Source organism: Camelus ferus, chromosome 7 (genome assembly GCF_009834535.1).
Source record: "Camelus ferus isolate YT-003-E chromosome 7, BCGSAC_Cfer_1.0, whole genome shotgun sequence".
Lineage (NCBI taxonomy): Eukaryota > Metazoa > Chordata > Mammalia > Artiodactyla > Camelidae > Camelus > Camelus ferus.
The window spans coordinates 5,853,246-5,874,097 of NC_045702.1; the positions used below are offsets into that span (position 1 = coordinate 5,853,246).

Consider the following 20,852-nt stretch of genomic DNA (forward strand, 5'->3'; position numbering starts at 1 on the left):
CCAGCTCACCCCAACTCAGGGAGCGAGCAAGGGAACATGTTACCTGTTTTCACTCCCTCGGGCTGCAGCACAAGTCCCAGTAAGTTACCTGAATTTCTCATCTGGCCTCTTATCAATTTCTGATTAAGGGGTCCATGAACCCTGGTTGGGAACAGTATCACCAAAATCCTTCTCTCCACACAATGAGTAGCTATTTTACTCATCCTTCCCATGACCCTGCTGAGAGGAGAAACAGTAACTTGAGTTGGAGGTACCAACAGAGATAGATGGACTGAACCCTATATAAAAATTTTCCATCTTCTCTCTGTTGTCCTATTTTTAATAGCTGGGAAAGCCTCCTTTTCTTTCAGAATGATAAGATTTTGTATATGATGTTCTTGGCAGTTGGGACCACTTTGGTGGCATTGTCCACACTGATGTCAGTCAGGGATTCCTATCTTGCAGAAGGAGACCCTCAAGAGGCCATTTTAGAGAAAAATGACTAAAAACCAAAAGGCAATTGGACATTAGATTATTGGTCAAAGACCAGAAATGAAAAGAGGCCTCAGAAACCTAAAATGCTCTTCTCCTCTAAGGTTATAGCCCCTGTTGGGGACAAGATGCTGGTGTCACAGGAAACTTTGGAAAACATTACCATATCCCAAAGCAGCGGGTGGGTTTGCAGTGACAACACGATATACCCACTACCTCACTGGTCAGTGCTTCTGTCTCTTTAAGTCATCACCACTGGGCCCTCCCTCCCTGAGCTTCCTGAGCTCTGAGAGGCAAAGTGACTTCCTCCGTGTGTTGGGAGGAAGCAGCCCGCTGCGGCACCCACTGTCAAAGGACAGGCAGCAGGTTGGGAGCTCCCCGGAGTCTGCGTTAGAGCCCATCACCAATTCTGCAGGAAAGGTGAGCCCAAGGGAGGAGCCAGCCAGGGAGTAGGAACTGGGAGGAATAGGAAGAGCTCTGCCTGGATGAAGCTTGCTGAGTAAGCAGCTACATTTTAGTGAGTATGAGAAAGGGGTGCAGGACCTAGAAAGAGTAACTTCACACGTCCAGGTCTGTAAAGATGCTCTGAGTTTCAAGTGGAGAAAGTTTAGAAGAAGTGGTGAGCATTGTCTGCAGCTCTGGAGTGCACACACTCTTGTATGGGACTAAATTCTCTCTCCTTCCCTACCCACCCACCCCAGATAAATAAGAAAAGTGTTTGCTAGAACTCCTGCAGAGAACAATACACACTTTAGAAGGCAATAAACACTTCCCAAATGCATATTCAGCAAAGACAAAAGATATTGCTGGGGACACATAAACCAATCTAACTTCAGAACAAGTTACAAAGTGAAAGTTCTGTGTAGATCTGAGCTGAACCCCCCCCCCCAAACACTCCACAGTCCTTAGCGCTATCTATCCACTGTAAGGCCTTGCAGGAGACAACTAAGGTTTTGAACATGGTCCTCATCCCTTGCCCTACACATGTCCTTGAACATCTGCTCCCCAGTCCAAGCTGATCTGGACTCTGGGGGCTGCTGTGCCATCTTACTTTCCTCATCTCTCCCGTATAATGAAGGGGTGGGATTAGGATAACTGACTGAAAAACTCAGGTTATGGGCTGAATGACTTAGAATCAATTGGTGCAAGGAGTACTTTTTTTTTTAAGTACAAATATATGAATAAAATTTTCTAAGAAATATACATTTTAAATAATCCTCTAAGTAATTCCAAAAGATGCCAGGTTCAAGAAGTGCTGGACTAGCTAAATAAACTTTGATCCCTTGGAGTTTTAAGACAAAGGAGTCTACAAGCTTTACATTTTCCAATAACTAGACACCTTTGTAACCCAAGATTTCAGCTGTTAAGAACATCAGAAGAACTTGTCAAATTCCATTCCAAACTTTGTGGGAAGTTCCAAGGGGCCGACCTGAGAGTTCTATGGATTTTCAGTAACACACTTTATCATTTCCATCTTTTACAACAATTTGCTTGCTTTAGCTAAATTCTTGCTCTTTGCTCTGAATTTTGTGGCTGTTTCTCCATTTCTGCTCTGGTGTTAATTAAGGGAGTTGGTTGATTTTCACACACAAAATAACCAATCACATTATGTGATTTGCCCGTGGGGTGCACTTTACTGAAGGCTTTGGTGAGGTGACACGAGAGTTACTGCAAATATATGAACAGCTTTGGATTGAGTTCTAGGCAAATCTGTCATCTGAGTCCTTTGGTCAAAGGCAGTTTATTCAGCCAACCTCTGCCTTTGATTTCCTTTGTGTGTGGTGCCAATGGGGGAGAACACAGGTTGCTGTGGGAACCAGGTGGACGACATGAGGAGGTAGAATTTAAAATGTTCGGTGAGGCCCAGACAGGACTCAGGCAGAAATGAGAGAGGGGACAAATGGTCGTAGGAGGGAAAGTACAAGGTGGGTTGGAAAAGGCCCTGAAATCTGTTGTTTGTAAAGTAGCTGATTGGGTGGGGGACTAGGTGGAAATGAGGCTGGAGAAGGAGACCAAGTAGAGACTGTACGCTTGTGTTCAGGTGCTCTTGTGATCAGGCAAACTTGACCACAGAATGTTTAATTATATTAAGTGATGTTTGACTGGTGTAATCGCTTTACTTTGAGAAGCTTCAGGTTTGGAGATAAGAACAATAGGAGTTGGAGGGGAGTATCCCAGTTTCTCTAGCACACAGATCATATTTAGACTTATTTGTTCATTACTTATTTTTAATTGAAGTGTAGTTGACTTACAATATTATATTAGTTTCAGGTATACAACGTAGTGAGTCTATATATTTAGATTATGCTCCATATAAATTTAATATAAAATATTAGCTATATTCCCTGTGCATTGCATCTTTGTATCTTGTTTACTTTATACCTAGTAATTTGTACCTCTTAACCCTCTTCCTCTATCTTGTCCTTCCCCCCACCCCTCTCCCCAATGGTAACCACTAATTTTTTCTCTGTATTGGTGAGTCTGTTTCTGTTTTGTTATATTTATTTGTTTGTTTTGTTTTTTAGATTCCACATATAAGTGAAAACATATAGTACTTGCCTTTCTGTCTCTGACTTATTTCACTAAGCATAAGACGCTCCAGGTCCATCCACGTTGTTGCAAATGTAGAGATTTCATTCCTTTTTATAACTGAGTAATATTCCATTTTATATGTATACCACATCTTTATCCATTCATCTATTGAAGAACACTTGGTTTGCTTCCATATCTTGGCTATTTTAAATAATGCTGTTATGAACATTGGGTTGCATGTATCTTTTTGAATTGGTGTTTTGGTTTTTCTCCAGTTACATACCTAGAATTGGAATTACTGGGAAAAAATTAATATATAAAGTTTCCACATTGACATAAAATAAGTCATATTTCCCCTTTGTTCTTTGCATTTGGAGGCCCTGAAAGACAGAACCCAAAAACTCCCAAATGTCCCCACAGTTTCATTCTGACCCCAGACCAGGCTCTCCCAATGTCTTCCCTAAATTCTGATACTCAGGGGATGGCGGGAACTATGAGCTCTTCACTGTGGCGTCACCAGCTCCTTAGACTTTGCCTGACACATTGTACATAATTACATCAATTTGATGAATAAACGAGTGAACAAATGAATGAATGAACCAACAAAGTGTGTTTGGGACTCTTTCAGGTAATCATGAGAAGACAGAAGACCGCACGAGGTGAAGAAAGTGCCTATGGTAAGAGCATATCTCACAAAGTGAATCTGCCCCCAAGTGTGAGCTCTGGGTAATAAGGGAAATGAGCTAACTTAAGACTGAACAGAGAGAAATCCAAAAGTTTCTCGATGCTGGGATGAAACAGGAAGAGCACTGGCTTTGGTGTTGGACCTAGATCTCTGCCCCTGCTTTGCTGTGAGACATTAAATTCTTTGACTAATCTTCACCTCTGTTCCCAAAGTAAAATGAATAAACCTACTCTGGTCTCCACAGAAGGGGATGTAGAGGGCATCAAATCATGTGCTGGAGGGAACATGATTCACCAGGTAGAATGTGTTAGAGAACAAGGGTGGAGAGTTAAACAGGTATCTTACTAGGGAGCAGGTTTAAGAGAGAGGAGAGGAGGAGGAGGAGGGAAAGAGAGGGAGAGGGAAGAAGAGATGGTTTCATCTTATCCTCCCAACAACCCCATGAGGACAGCTCTGTAGTACTGATCCCATTTGTGCAGAAGACGTTTAACACTCAGATTAAGCAGCTTCCCAAAGTTACATCACTGGCAGAGGGTGAGGCTGTGATTCAAACCCAGGATGTCGGACTCCAGACAGCCCTCACTGCCAAGCCCAGGGTACCTCCTGCCTTTCTTCAGTGGGAGGGCATCTGGGAAAGTATAGCAGAGGCCACTGAAGTGGTCCAATAGGGACCAGGTCTGCACAGTGTGGATGACAGATAATGTCAGATGGAGGAATGACCTGTATTATAGAGGGGTGTCCTCTAGAGAAACGTTCACCAGGTGCTCAAGCACCTACAGGTGCATGTGTGAGGCCAAAGAGGGAAGAAATAGATGGAAAAAGATCCCCCAGAGTTGACAAATCTCGGACCAGGTCACTCAGTAAAGGTCTGATCCACAAAGCACAAGTTGAAGGCATTCTGCTCTCCTCTGTTCAAAAGGGGCCCAGGAGACCAGGTACCAGGCAGGACATGTTGCTGTAAGGTTCGGAAGCTCACAGGTAATTGGTGCTCACAGGTTTAGAAGATGACAAGGCGGCGGGGCAGGAGCCCAGGCTGCTGCTCCTCCTGGCTGGGAAGACGGGGGCAGGGAAGAGCGCCACGGGAAACTGCATCCTGGGCCAGAAGCACTTCGTCTCCAGGCTCGGGCCCACGGCGGTGACCAGAACCTGCATGGTGGGGAGCTGCAGGTGGGCCACGTGGGACATAGAGATCATTGACACCCCAGACCTTTTTCAGCTCCGAAGTCTCCCAGACAGACCCCGGGTGCAGGGAGAGAGGCCGCTGCTACCTGCTCTCGGCCCCCGGGCCTCATGTCCTGCTGCTGGTGACCCAGCTGGGCCGCTTCACCGCCCAGGACCAGCAGGCCTGGAGTGGGGTGAAGGCGCTGTTCGGAGACGGCATCGTGGCACGCACCATCGTGGTCTTCACCCGCAAGGAGGACCTGGCGGGGGACTCGCTGCAAGATTATGTGCGTGACACGGAGAACCGCGCGCTCAGGAAGCTGGTGGCCGAGTGTGGGGGCCGATTCTGTGCCTTCGACAACCGAGCCACCGGCGCGGAGCGGGAGGCGCAGGTGATGGAGCTGATGCGGCTGGTGGAGGGCCTGGTGAGGGACCACGGCGGCGCCCCCTACACCAATGATGTGTACAGCCTGGCGCAGGCCCTGGGGGGCACTTGCTCTGAGGAGAGGCTCCGCAAGGTGGCAGAGAGAGTGGCCACCCGCGTGCAGAAGCAGCAGAAACTCTGGCTGTTGGCCTGGCTGTGGGAGTGGCCCTGGATAAGGTGGAGCCTCGGCTTGGCCATCCTGCTGGGCACAGTGGCCTTGTACCAGCAGATCTCCAGGTACCGTCCTGATGACTTGATAAGGTCAGTCCTGAGACTGTAGATAAGACTTTGACCCATTAACTGATCATCACATTCATCTCTGGTGCTCTGCGCCTTCAGGGCCCATGTCCTCTCCTTTCCTCTCTCACCTCGCCTAATCTACCAGCTTCAGAGTCCTTCCAGGTCCCATCTCCCACCTGAAACCTTCCATTGTGACCTGGCAGTCCCTTCCTGAAGCCAAACAGCCACTGACCTCAGACTGCCTTTGATTCTCTCCTGGCATTGAATTGTCTTTGCTCCTGACAGCAGATGAGGAACATCGGTCCTCTCATTCCCAGACTCCCCACAGGACCAAGGACAGAAGCATCACAGAGCAGAGCCTGTGTACAGACTTGTTGGTTTGAATTGAACTGAATCGAATAAATAAATATCCTGGACAATCACACTGTGTTAAAAGAAATTAATATCTGTAGATGTCTGTTCAGCTGCCTTATCTGCCCACTTAACAAAATGCTACTGTCATTACTAACCCCACCTATAAAAACTATGCACCTACACACTCAAGTGTGTGACGGTAAGGAGAGAAGACATTGGAGCAGACCTGCCCATCTTTACCAGCAGGGGAATGTCTCCTTGTGCATCCCCATTCACACCCCTCGGCAGCTTGAATGTGGATGCTTCTGCAAGTTCCAGGAGACCATCACTAGACACTTGACTTCCTAGGGGCCATTGAGAAAAGTCTGCAGAATGTCTCCTTCCCAGGAGAAGTTTTCTCAGTGGCTTACACAGTCACAGGGTAAGTTAGGACATGCTTTTCAATTCAGGGATAAATCAAAACAATTTAAGAGGTTTAGAGATTTTTCTTTTATTTCAATCTCAAAATAAAGGATAAATAGGTCTTTGTGGGCTGAGAACCAGTGATATAATGATAGGGTATAGAGTCATCTCCTTCTGTCCTATGTCCTATCTGGGAGAACCAGCTCTCCAGCCCAGGAAAAATGAGCCGGTTAGCCTGTGTTGTCAGTCCTAACTGTGCCTCCCTATCTCTCCACCTACACTTGCTTTGTCCCCACCGTCTTCACACGCAAACACAAGCTCATCTCTGATACAGCTGTGTAATTCCAGATCTCTTCCCTACAGCATCCTCTGCCCACTGCCTTCACAGCCAGAGATTCTCGGGTCACTGATGACCTCAGATCACTAAAGAGACCTGTGAAAAGAGAAAATGGTCTGCAACAGCTGAGCACATATTGGAAAGCGAGGCTCACGAACCCTGCATAGACGCCACTGCAAACACTTACAGGAACACCAATGCCAAATGCTGAGACCTGAAGTTTCCTCAGCTACAAAGGTCATTTTGATTTAAGGGGTTGTGTGCAGATGCCAGCAGAGGCCCTGAGATGAGATACTGATTTGGGTCTTCTTCACTTTTCAATATACTCTTGGAGTAAACAAACAAAACCCCTGCCATTGTCACTCTGCTGAGAAAAGGGAGGGTCACTGGTGAAAATAAATGTGAAAATAGAATGACAAAGTGTTAGGGGTGAGCAATGAAAGGTTTTAACCCGTGACCCAAATAATGAGAAACATTCAATTCTTGCTCTTCCTTTGGGGAGGAATGAAGCCTAGGAAGTTCCTAAGTGACTGTGATTGAGCTGATAGGAATGTGGGGTGGGACATGCCAGGGATCCCAGAGGGAAGACAATTGCCTAGTTCAATATACATCCCACTAAGGCTGGAACCCAGTGTACACTGGGGAGGAGAGGGCATTATAGGCAGTGTGTTGGGGGCTGCATATATACAAGATAGACACAAAAGGATAATGATGCCATGAAGAGTATCTGAAACAGATAACTAGATAAAAACAACAGAAAGAGCTGGGACAACTGGATTTCCACAAGCAAAATAATGAGTTTGGATCCTCATCGAGCATTATATAAGAATAATAACCCAAAATGGATCACAGACCTAAGTATAGGTGTTAAAACCACAAAACCCTTGAAAGAAAACACAAGTGTCAATCTTCATGGACATGGATTGGGCAATAGTTTCTAATATATGACACCAAAGACACAAACAACCAAAGAAAAATAGATAAATTGTATTTCATCAAAATTAAAAAATTTTGCCCATCAAAGAACACTATCAAAAAAGTGAAAAGACAACCTACAGAGTGGGAGAAGATACTTGCAACCCATATATCTGATAAAGATCTAATATCCAGAATATATGAAGAACTCTTACAACTCTCTAGTAAAAAGACAAATAACCTAATTTTAAATGACCAAAATATTTGAATAGGAATTTCTTCAAGTAAGGTACTCAAATGGCCAATAAACACATAAAAAGATGCTGAACATCATTAGTTATTAGGGAAATTCAAATCAAAACCAAAATAAGATACCACTTCATACTCACTGGGATGGTTATAATTTAAAAAACAAAAAGAAAAGATGAATACTGATAAGGATGTGGAGAAATTGAACCCTTAAACATTGCTGGTGAGAATGTAAATGGCACACCTTCTGTGGGAAACAGTTTGGCATTTCCTTCAAAAAGTTAAAGTTAGAGTTACCATATGACTCAGTATTTCCACTTCCTAGGTATATATCCAAAAGAATTGAAAACTTATGCTCATACAAAAACTTCTACATGAATGGTAAAGCAGCATTATTCATAATAGCCAAAAGAATGGAAACAACCCAAATCAACTGACATACGGATTAACAAAATATGGTGTATTCATACAATGGAATATTACTTAGCCATGAAAAGGAATGGACCACTGATACATGCCACAGTGTGAATGAAAGCATTAGGCTGAGTGAAAGAAGGCAGATACAAAGGCCACATAAATATGATTCCATTTACATGAAATGTCCAGAAACTGGAGTGGGCTAAGGAGAGTGTCCTTAAGAGGGTTTTAGCTTCAGTTCTTGTTCTCTGTTAACATTTATATTCAGTTTCACTTTTTAAGCCTTTCTCCCCTCGTAGGCCTTGAATTGTGTTCCCTAAAAAAAGATATTGAAGTTCTAACCCCCAGTACCTATGAATGTGACCTTATTTGGAAACAAGGTTTTTATAGATTTGGTTGTTAAGATAAGACCATTAGGATGAGCTTTAATTCATTACAACTGGTATCCTTATTAGAAGAGGGAAACTGGACACAGACACTTGCAGAGGGAAGACAGTCATGAGAAGACAGAGGCAGAGATTGGAGTGATGCTGCTACAAGCCAAGGAACACCTGCGGCCACTAGAAGCTGGAAGAGACAGGGAAAGTTCCTCCCCTACAGTCTTCAGAGGGAGCATGGCCCTGTTAACACCTTTATTTTGGACTTCTAGCCTCCAGAACTGTGAGAGGGTAAATGTCTGTTATTATAAGCCACCCAGTTTGTGGTACTTTGTTACAGCAGCCCTGGGAAACTACTATATCTTTCCTGTTGTGATTCTCTCTTCTTAACCCTGGTCAACACAAAATAATTACATATTGCTTCCATCCAGGGAGATGCAGTGGCAAGTCTTACATAAGTGTGGGTAAGCAGGGCAGTAAGAGGCAAGCTGCCCCCACATCGCTCTCCTCTGAGGATGGCATGGTGGTGGCAGCAATGACCTAGGGAGGACATTAGTCCTGGAGGCCAGCTGCTGACCAAAACCAAAGCAAACTGAGGCTCACTGTAGAGCTGAGTGACATTCAAATGAAGGGTAATCATGGAGTGGCTGATATGGAAAGACAAACTCAGAAACACCAGAAGACTTTTACTCCCTAACCCTAAATACATAGTGGAATGGGGAGTGAGATGCCTGGATCCTACTACTCTTTAGACAGGGAAGATAGAATTGGCAGACTCTTAAGAGGTACATCATGCTCGACCTCCGTGGTGTTACAGGATCATCTCCAGATTTTTTTTATCAGAAATCATGGAAATCAGAAGGAAGTGACACAATATTTTTCAAGTGTTGAAAGAAAGAGCTGTCACCCCAGAAATCTGTAGCCAGAGAAAATTTCCTTCAAGAATGGAAGGGCAAAGGGAGTGGGAATAGCTCAGTGGCAGAGCACATGCTTAGCATGCACAAGGTTTTGGGTTCAATCCCCAGCACCTCCATTAAAAACAAAAACAAAAACAAAAAGAATAAAAGAATTAGAGGGCAATCAAGGTATTCTCAGATAAAGGAAAGTTAATCAAGGGTATTTATCACTAGGAGATCTACTCTAAAAGAATGACTAAGGGAAGCTCTGGAACACAAAGGAAAGAATTAAAAGAAGGAAACTTGGAGTACCTGAAAGGAAGAAAGTAGCAAAAATATGGGTAAATAGATTTTCCTTCACATCTTGAGTTTTCTAAATTATGTTTGATGGTTGAGGAAAATATTATGACACTAACTGATTTGGTTCTAAATTTATGTAGAGGAAATAAATTTAAGACAATTATATTGTAAACAGGGGAGGTTAAGGGGATGTACAGGGAAGTAAAATTTGTCTACTTTATTCAAACTGGTAACATAATAACATAGGTGGACTGTGATAAGTTATGTACACCTATTACAATACCGAGAATAACCATTTAAAAACTATATATAAAGGTAAATTTTAAAAAACACTATATATAAATCAAAATAGAATTCTAAAAATTGTTCAAGTAACACACAGGTAGCAGGGATAATAGAAAAATGAAAACAGAAATAACAAAGAAAAAAACACAAAATGAAATGGCTGACTTATGCTGTAACATATCAATAATTATATTAAATGTAAGGGATCTAAATAAACTAATTAAAAGACAGAGATTGGTGTGTATATTAAAACACATGATCCAACTATATACTGCCTGCAAGAAAATCATTTCAAATAATATGGTAGAAACAAGTTGAAAATAAAAGGATGGGATAAGATTAACCATGCAAAGGAAAGAAGAAATGGCTACATTAATATCAAATAAAATAGACTTAGAACTAAGAAAATTACCAGATACAGAGGGACATTGGACATTACATAGTGCTTAAAGTTCAATCCACCAAGAAGATAAAGCAATCCTAAATGTGTTTTCCCTAAAAACAGAGATGCAAAATTTGTGAAGCAAAAACTAAAAGAACTGAAAGGATAAATAGATAAATCCACAATTACACTCAGTGACTTCACACCCCTCTCTCCCAACAGTTGATAAAACAACCACATAGTAAATGAGCAAGGATATAGAGGAGTCTAATAACACCATCAATCAAAGGATGGAATTGATATTTATAGAACATTCTACCATGCAACTGCAGAAGTCACACTCTTTTCAAGTGCACATGGAATGTACATCAAAATAGATTGTATCCTGGGTTATGAAACAAACCTTGACAAGCTTAAAACCATTATGGTTCTCTAACCACAATGGAATCAAACTAGAAATTGATAACAGAACGGTAACAGAATTATGTTCTTCACTGCCTTATCAGCAGCGTCATGACTCCTTAAAGGATCATCAAAACCTGAGAAAAGACCTTCCTGATGGCCCTCTAGTGTTGAATTCTAAGTCTGAAAAGGGACTTTGGAAAACACTCATAACATTGTCAGTGAAGGATGGAAAAGGAAGAGGTAAATGATCATTTCCCCCTTTTTTTCTACTCATTTCCAAAGCCTTTGTTGTTGAAGAGAATGGAAGATATGATTTTCCCTATTCCATGTCTGTCTCCTGGTCTCACCACTCACCCACTTCTTTTCCATTTTGAATGTGGATGATTTTGCTCAAGAATGGGCAAGATCGATCTCTACTCATCTTTGGCCAGCCTCTGCCCACCACTTATGGCATAGCTAACCCTACAGGCATGATCAGTTGCATCTAATGTTGGTGAAAATTCTGAAAGCAGCTGCCTGGTCAGAGTAGATATCTTCCAGGCTATGCCAAGAACCAGCCTTGTGGGACACTGGGAACACCACTGCAGAAGAGACTACTATTATCTTTTTTGACAAAAGAGAAAACTGAGGCCCAGAAATCTTAGATGGCAAATACCAAGCTACCTCCTGTGCAGGGTCTGGAACATGACCTAAGTCTTAGAATTCATCTCCTCCTGACCCTTCATGCACCTCTTCAGCCACACCCCACCTTCTAAAGGATGAGATTGTTGGAAATGGGGAAATGAAACCACAAGTCAGAGTTTGATGGGAAGAAATCTGAATTGTGAAACACAATTCCTCTTCCCTTTTCTGTGCTTAATCTTAAGGGGGAAAAAAAGGAAATAGCATACATTATTGACAAAGGAGTGTTGAAATCCCCAGCTATAATTTGGGTTTGTGTATTTCTCTATTTCTATCAGCTTTTACTTCTTGAATTTTGAAGTTCTCTGAGTTTTTTTAATTCTTATTTTTTATTGAAGTATACTCAACATACAATGTTAGTTTCAGGTGCACAGCAAAAGGATTCAGTTATACATATACATACACATTTTTTTTTCAGATTCTTTTCCATTACAGCTCATTACAAGAAATTGAATATAGTTCCCTATGCTATACAGTAGGTCTTTGTTGGGTTTTTTTTTTTTTGTCAAAAAATATGGAATGCTTCACGAATTTGCATGTCATCTTTGCACAGGGGCTGTGCTAATCTTCTCTGTATCATTCCAATTTTAGTACATGTGCTGCCAAAGAGAGCACTCTGGGGTTTTTTGAAGCTCAGTTACTTCTGAAGAGCATCACACTTAGCATTATTGTGTCTTGCTGATGAATTAACCTATATACCATGATGAAGGGTCCTCCTGTATCCCTGGTGTAGAGATGGTACTGTTCTGAATCCACTCTGTCTGATATTATTATAGCTGCTGCAGGTTTCATATGCTTAATCTATGCGTGGTACATCTTCTTCAGTTCTTCTACTTTAACCTATCTGTGTCCTTATAGTTAAAGTGGGATTTCCTTTAGACAGCATGCGGGTAGGTCTTGCTCTTTAATTCAATCTGTCTTACACTTGAAGAATTTAGACCATGTATACATCTAATATGTTTATTGATATGGTTTTGTTTAAATTCATCATCTTGCTATTTATTTCTATTTGTCCCATCTGTTCTTTTTTTTTTTTCCTTTTTCTCTGCTTTTTTTTTCCCAGTGAATTTTTAAATTCTCATTTTATTTCCACTTTATTTGGTAGACCTCATTTTATTTTCTTAGTGGTTGCTCTACAACTTACAATATTCACCATTAACTTATCACCTCCTACCTTCAGAGAATATTATATCACTTCACATATGCTGAATGCTCTACAGAGCATTCTCTTTTACTTCCTCCCTCCCATTTTCTGCATCATTGTTATCGTACATTTTACATTTACATAAAATGTTAACTTAACAATATATTGTTCTAGTTTTGCCTTCAAGAGCCAACTATCTTTTGGGGGAAAAAGTTAATGATAAAAAGAATCTGTTATATTTCTCAAATTATCTACTATTTTTGGTCTCTCATTCTTTTGTGGAGATCCCACTTGTCATCTACTTCTATTTTCCATCTGCTTGACCCATCTTAGAGATCTGTCCAGAGCAGCTTGTTGTTCTATGTTTGGAAACAGTTTTTATTGCACAAGCACACCTCAGAGACATTGCAGGTTTGGTTCCAGACCATCCTAATAAAGTGAGTATCAAAAGTCAGTCACATGAATTTTTTGGTTTCCAAGTGCATGTAAAGTTATGTTTAGTCTGTTAAGTATGCAATAGTATTCTGGTTAAAAAAACAACATGCAAACCTTAATTTAAAATTGCATCACTGCTAATCATCTTCTGAGCCTTCAGCATGTCATAATCTTTTTGCTGGTGGAGGGTCTTGCTTTGGTGTCAATAACTGCTGAGAATTCAAGGTGATGGTTGCTAAGGTTTGGGGTGGCTGTGGCAATTCCTTAAGGTAAGACAAAAATGAAGTTTGCCCCATCAGTTGACCTCTTCCTTTCACGAACAATTTCTCTGTAGCATGCAATGCTGTTTGATAGCATTTTACCCATCATAGAACTTCTTTCAAAATTGGAGTCAGTCTCCTCAAACCCTGCTGTTACTTTATCAATTAAGTTTATGTAATATTCTAAATCCTTTATTGTTGTTTCAACAATCTTCACAGCATCTCCACCAGAAGCAGATTCTATCTCAAGAAATCACTTTCTTCGCTCATCTTTAAGAAGCAACTTCTCACCTCTTAAAGTTTTATCATGAGGTTGCAGCAATTCAGTCACATCTCTGAAGTAGAGTCACAGGCTCTACTTCTAATTCTAGTTCTCTTGCTGTTTCCGCCACATCTGCAATTACTTTCTCTGCTAAAGTCTTAAACCCCTCAAAGTCACCCATGAAGGTTGGAATCAACTTCGTTCAAACTCCTGTTAATGTTGATATTTTGACTTCTTCCTATGGATCACGAATATTCTTAATGGCATCTGTAATGGTTTTCTAGGTTTTTTCAATTGGCTTTGCCCAGATCCATCAAAGGAATCACTATCTACGGCAGCTATAGCCTTATGAAATGTATTTCCTAAATAACGAGACTTGAAAGTCAACATTACTCTTTAACCCTTGGGCTGCAGAACAAATGTGTGTTAGCAGGCATGAGAACGATATTAATCTCGTTGTATTATCTCCATCAGAGCTCTTGACCAGGTGAATTGTTAATGAGCAGTAATATTCTGAAAGGGATTTTTTTTTTTTCTGAGCAAGAGGTCTCAACAGTGGGTTTAAAACATTCAGTAAACCATGTTGAAAGCAGATGTGGTGCCATCCAGGTTTTGCTGTTCCATTTCTAGAGCACAGGAAGAGTAGATTTAGCATAGTTGTTAAGAACCCTAGGGATTTTCAGAATGGTAAATGAGCATTGGCTTCAACTTAAAGTCGCCAGCTGCATTAGCCCCTAACAAGAGAATCAGCCTATCCTTTGGAGTTTTGAAGCCAGACATTGGCTTCTCTCTAGCTATGAAAGTCCTAGATGGCATCTTCTTCCAAGATAAGGCTGTTTTGCCTCCGTAGGAAACCTGTTGTTTAGCGTAGCCACTTTCATTCATTATCTTAGTGAGATCTTCTGGATAACTTGCTGCAGCTTCTACATCAGCACTTCTATGTTATGGAGATGCCTTCCTTCCTCAAACCTCATGAGCAAACCTATGCTAGCTTTAAAATTTCTTCTATAGCTTCCTCACCTCTCTCAGCTTTTATAGAATTAAAGAGACTTAGGACCTTGCTCTGGATTAACACTTTGGCTTAAAGGGGTGTTGTGGCCACTAAAACTTTCTCTATGTCAGCAATAAGGCTGTTTTGCTTTCTTGTCATTCTGTGTTCACTAGAGTAGCATTTTTAATTTCTTTCCAGAACGTTTCCTTTGCATTCACAACTTGGCTAAATGTTTGGCACAAGAGGCCTAGGTTTCAGCCTGTCTTGTTTGACATGCCTTCCTTACTAAACTTAATCAATTCTAGCTTTTGATTTAAAGTGAGAGGCATGTGACTATTCTTTTCATTTGGACACTTAGAGGCCACTATAGGGTGATTATTGGCCTAATTTCAATACTATTGTGTCTGGAGGCATAGGGAGCCCCCAAGAGAGAACATACACATTTATCAATTAAGTTCACTGTCCTATATGGTACAGTTTGTGGCACCTCAAAACAGTTACAATGATAACCTCAAAGATCACTGATCACAGATCATCATGATGGAAGATTTAATAGGTATTTTAAAATGGTGATATTGTATTCTAACATTTCTTTTCCATTAAGTAGCTAGAATATTTCTATTAGGATTTTCTTTCCCTCTTCATGTATTTAGTAACCTGAAGTTCAGTTGAAGCAGGAAAGACAGGATAAATGCTTGATAAACACCAGGATAAATTACAAATGAATAAATTATTTAAATGTTAGCAAAAAATAAATTTTAAAAGTCCTAGAAGAAAACAGAAAAATATTCCACTATGTGTAATCCATGCATGTGGAAGGTCTTTCTAACCATCATTCAAAAGCCAGAAAACGCAGATAACTTTATTGATTAATTTGCCTATATAGCAGTGATACACATCAACATTAAAAAAAAAGTAAAATTTGAATGACAAACTAGAAAATATTTGTAACTCATATAATAGACAAATGACTAGTCTGTAACATGTAGATTTCCTAGGAAATAGAAAGGTAAAAGACCAACAATCCATTGTAAAAAGTGGACAAAAGATATAAAGAGAATCAAGAGAAAAACAAACGTATTAAACATATGAGAATATGTTTAATGATACTCATATGGAAAGAAATTCATATTAAACTATTCTTATATATGATTTATCTCCTATTAGGCTTTTAAAACCCAAAAGTATGAAACAAACAGGTGCCTTCATACTTCATCAGTGAAAATACAGAATGGTATAACATATGTGTGAATAACACTGAATTAGAAGATAACCCACAGAGGGCAGGGGGTGGGAAGGGACAGAATGGGATTTCAAAATTTGTAGATACTGACAGGCATATGTAGAATAGATAAACAAGATTATACTGTATAGCACAGGGAAAAACATACAAGATCTTGTGATAGCTCACAGCGAAAAAAAAAAATGTGACAGCGAATATATATATGTTCATGTATAACCAAAAAATTGTGCTCTACACTGGAATTTGACACAACATAGTAAAATGACTATAACTCAATAAACAAAAGGTAAAAAAAAAAAAAAACCACAGATGAGAGAGCCTTTGTGGAAGTCCAGGAGTCCAGAAAAGAAGTTTCCAGCATAGCGCTGGAGACAAAAGTAGGGGGTTGGGGGAGAGGGAAACCAAGCATACGGCTACAGAAAACTATCAGTTCACAACCTACAGAAATGGAGAAAATATTTGAAAACCATCTATCTGATTAGGGGGTAATATCCAAAATATGTAAGGAACTCATATAAATCAATAGCAATAAACAAAAAACAATCCAATTAACATCATTCAAAAATCCACAAATGACAAATGCTGGAGAGGCTGTGGAGAAAGGGGAACCCTCCTACACTGCTGGTGGGAATGCAGTTTGGTGCAGCCACTATGGAAAACAGTGTGGAGATTCCTCAAAAGACTAGGAATAAACTTACCATATGACCCAGGAATCCCGCTCTTAGGCGTATATCCAGAAGGAACCCTACTTCAGGATGACACCTGCACCCCAATGTTCATAGAAGCACTATTTACAATATTCAAGACATGAAAACAGCCTAAATGTCCATCAACAGATGACTGGATAAAGAAGAGGTGGTATATTTATTTATACAATGGAATACTGCTCAGCCATAAAAACCGACAACATAACGCCATTTGCAGCAACATGGATGCTCCTGGAGAACATCATTTTAAGTGAAGTAAGCTAGAAAGAGAATGAAAAATACCATATGAGATCACTCATATGTGGAATCTAAAACAAAAACAAAAACAAACAAACAAAGCATAAATACAAAACAGAAACAGACTCATAGACATAGAAAACAAACTTGTGGTTGCCAAGGTGGTGGAGGGTGGGAAGGGATAGGTGGGATTTCAAAATTGTGGAATAGATAAACAAGATTATACTGTATAACACAGGGAAATATATACAAGATCTTATGGTAGCTCACAGAGAAAAAAATGTGACAATGAATATATATATGTTCATGTAGAACTGAAAAATTGTGCTCTACACTGGAATTTGACACAACATTGTAAAATGATTATAAATCAATAAAAAATGTTTTTAAAAAATGATCAGTAGGCTAGAATAGATATTTTTCTAAAAAAGAGATACAAATGGCAAACAGGTACCTGAAAAGGTGCTCAACATCACAGCCTTTAAGAAGTACCCACAAGAAACCAACTCAAAGTAGGTCTCCAGTTAAGATCCTTGACCCAGCTGTCTTTTTATTTTTTCCTTAGATGGTCTGTCCTTTCCTTGATTTCTGTATAGGACTGTATCTTAAACTGTGCTTTTGAGATAAGCAAGGACCTGGGACTCTTTACCAGAGTGCTTGCATTTACAATTAAACAAACATCTCCTTGAGCAACAGAATACAAAGAAACTATAAGGGGCTAAAAGATAACTGCATGCAAGTGCAGCCAAGAAAATTATGAACAGTAAGATACTAAAAGTTCACAAACCAGCTGCCACTCCTGAGGTGCTAGGAGGGAGGAAGAGCAGGGTACCACGCATGATCCCTGCACACAGCACCAAGTGGGTGGGCAGTAAGCCACCCCTCCAGCCTGACCCACCCCATTTAAGGAAACAGCCCTCCCTCCTCAGAGAGCGAGCAAGGGGCACCTGTTTCTTGTTTTCCCTCCCCCATGCTGCAGCAAGAGTCCCAATAAAGCCTTGCTTGAATGTCTCATCTGGTCTCTTATCAATTTCTATTGATTAAAGTGTCCAAGGACCCGGGTCAGTAACAGTGTCATTTTTGTTTTTGTTTCCGTTTTTTAATTTAAGTCTCTGGTTGAACCCTTGTGATGAATATATTAAATAAATAAATTTTGTGTTTTAAAAAGTGGTCAATTAGGCAAACGATCACATTTTCATCCAAGGCACACAGCCCCCTAGTCAGATGGGGTGAAGAAATGCAGCAGGAATCAAAGGTCAAAATGGTGCTTCCCAAATCTTCTCCCTGAACAGAAGATGGCTGGGCCCAGAGTGGTACCCAGCTAAAACCCATACCACGTGAGACCAAGAAAAGTAAGCCTGAAGAGGAAAGACTTGCCTGAGTCTGCCAGAAACAGATCTTCTCTGGTCAACTTAGAGCATGGAAACAGGGAGCCCCAGGCAGGTTACACATGGGCACAGGGAGATGAGGGACTCAAGAGAGGGTACATGGAACCTGTTTCCTGGTTTGGGGCAAAGAAACTCTAGTCTAACTGTAATAGAGAAGAACAAAACTGACTCCATATTAGATCTGTTCCTTTAGCTCTAACTCTGTGCTCTGTTTCCTGTGCCGAGTCATGCTTCTTCTGAAATTTTTGTAAAAGAACATTGCCTATAGCCTGAAATATACACAATAGCTCATTCTCAAGACTCTGACTCTAGTGTATAACACTTTTCTATTCATATAGAGATAAAAAAGTCGCAGAACAGAGAGTAGCATTTGTCTTGTTGGAGGTTTACAGGAACATCATAACTTGACCTATGTGGACAGCTTCAAGAACAAAGGATTCCAACACCAAGAACTTTGCAACAACCAACCACACCATCTCCCCATTTTAGTATAAAAGGAGCCTGAATTATGAGGTGGGTAAGAGGTTCTCAAGGACTTCATTTTCCCATCTTCTCAAGCTGATGGCTTTCCAAATAAAGACGTTATTCTTTGCCCCAACACCTTATCTCCCAATTTATTGCTCACCTGTCATGCAGTGAGCAGAATGAGTTTGGATTCAGTAACACAATGTCTGGAAACAGTGGATATCAGGCTTTCCCCAGTTTTTTTCTCCCGAATTATTCCTCCTTCTATAGGAAGGAGTGAATACTAGTCTCTTCCCAGTGAGTAGAATTTAAGTATGTATTCTCTCCTTTGGAAATTGAGGAGCAAGAGATTCTCCCTGAAAAAATGAGGGGGTTCTTGGAAAGCTGTTCTTTGAACAGTCCTCTCAGAACCCAGCCACCATGCTAGCAGCTCAAACTGTGTGAGAAGACCACACACATGTGGGCACTGGAGTGACAGTCCCAGCTGAGCTCTCAGCTCACAGCCAGCACCATTACCAGCCACGTGAGTGATGCATCTCATACACTGCAGCTCCATTAAGATCCCAGATGACTGCAATTCCAGGCAGCATCGATGGAACAGAACCATCAAGCAAGCCCAGTCAACCAACAGATTCTTGAGAGATAATAAAATGTCAGAAATGTTATAAATCATGACTATTTGGTTATATATTACATAGAAATTTAATTGGCAAAAAAAAAAAAAAAAGATCAATGCTTTGTATTATCCTCAGGACCTCAACCATACACGTGTGCATTCCTGAAAACAAGGGTGCACCTTATTTTATTAGAGTAAATCTGTACCTTGCTTTGATGGACATCATGAAACTTCAGCAACAAAAGTGTCTAAGGCCAATAAAAATTCAGAGCTATAAAATCTAAAAGACAGCGCTGTGCTGATAACAGCTAGGAGGATGTTGGCCAAACAGAAGTTTCCAGCTGTGGCTAACAAACATTCTTCTACGTTGCAACAAGTGAAGAAAGTGCTATAGAGTAACTACCAAAAAATGCCCCCACTTACGATGTTTGGGCTTCTAGCCAAACTCTTGTCAAAGCAACAATTTGCTTATTGCTACATGCTCTGTGATTGTAAATTTTACTTTGAAACTGGTTCTTGTAATGCAGTCTGTTGAAGCTTTCATACAGCCATATTAGTACTGTATGGGTTTGGAAATCAAGGAGACAAAGGGCAGGGTAGGATGTTAAAAACAGAGTTAATTCCAAACCAGTGGCCTCTACTTTCATACTTTGTTGGGTGCCCAGGTGAGGAGAAACACAATGTAACTGCTACATGGGTAACTGCTGCCAGGTTGGGTGTTAAGGTATACACAATTGCATTATACTAGCTTTTTTCTGTACAAGTATAACCTGCCATCAAATGCAGAAATACGACTATTTTCTTAGCAGAAATTTTTGGATGTAGTATTTCCAGTGAAATCAGTAACTTACAAAGGAGTTTTAAATGAAGAACGCAGTGAGGAGCCAGTATTGGAATGACTTTTAGAAATCCAGCCATAAGAAACAAACAAGTCACTGTTCTCAAGCTGCATGAGAAACCACCCCAGAACATGAAACCACAAGGGCAAAATAGCAAGCCATTATCATAAACAGCCCCTAAAAAATAAAGGGAGAATGAGGCCAAAAGCTGCAAAACAGGAAGAACGTCAGGAAATACCTTCTCTCACTCAACATCATGAGACCCTGAAATAGAGGGGGAAAAAATCAAGAACCTAGAGAAGAAACTGAAAGCAATCAAACAACTTGAAATAACAGGTAGCAAAAAACTGTTGGAGAAAATTCAAAAAGAGACAGACCTTCTCCTGGAGCTAGAAGATTTAGACTTGAGTCTTTCAAATATTCATATAAAACAAGGTGGATACCAGAACTAAGCACAAACATATCTTCTTGTGAAACCTGATGGAGTACCCTGAGCATTCTTTTGCCCACACTTAATTCCATCTATATTGGAAATCTGTAGCCATTATTTCTCCCAGTGTTCTTCCTGCCTTCTCTCTCTCTTCTCTCCTCTGGCAAGTATGTCACATTGCTTAGTCCACACATTCCCCACCCCATGCAGTTCCAGTGTCACCTGCTCAGTCATGGGTAGCACTCTGGGATTTGTTCCTGCCTTCAAGCTGAAGGAAAGCTCTGGAAAGAGCTGTTGCTGAAACACGGCCTCTATATCCCAC

The 20,852-nt window shown here is 40.7% G+C and overlaps 1 protein-coding gene, 1 non-coding gene and 1 pseudogene across 2 annotated transcripts; 2 read left to right on the forward strand and 1 right to left on the reverse strand.

The window, feature by feature from the left end:
- The first annotated feature begins 785 nt into the window (after positions 1 to 785).
- On the forward strand, positions 786 to 5,935 carry LOC102507905 (GTPase IMAP family member 1). Its single transcript, XM_032483166.1, is given in 4 exon segments — positions 786 to 891; positions 3,632 to 3,680; positions 4,684 to 4,898; positions 4,900 to 5,935. Coding segments are annotated over 3 exon segments (912 nt in total). The 5' UTR covers positions 786 to 891; positions 3,632 to 3,637; the 3' UTR covers positions 5,554 to 5,935.
- Positions 5,936 to 12,021: 6,086 nt separating this feature from the next.
- Positions 12,022 to 12,128, reverse strand: LOC116665140. Its single transcript, XR_004321703.1, has one exon. It is a non-coding gene; the product is annotated as a U6 spliceosomal RNA (small nuclear RNA).
- A 6,560-nt stretch (positions 12,129 to 18,688) lies between these two features.
- Positions 18,689 to 20,552, forward strand: LOC116665084 (annotated as a pseudogene).
- Positions 20,553 to 20,852: the final 300 nt, after the last annotated feature.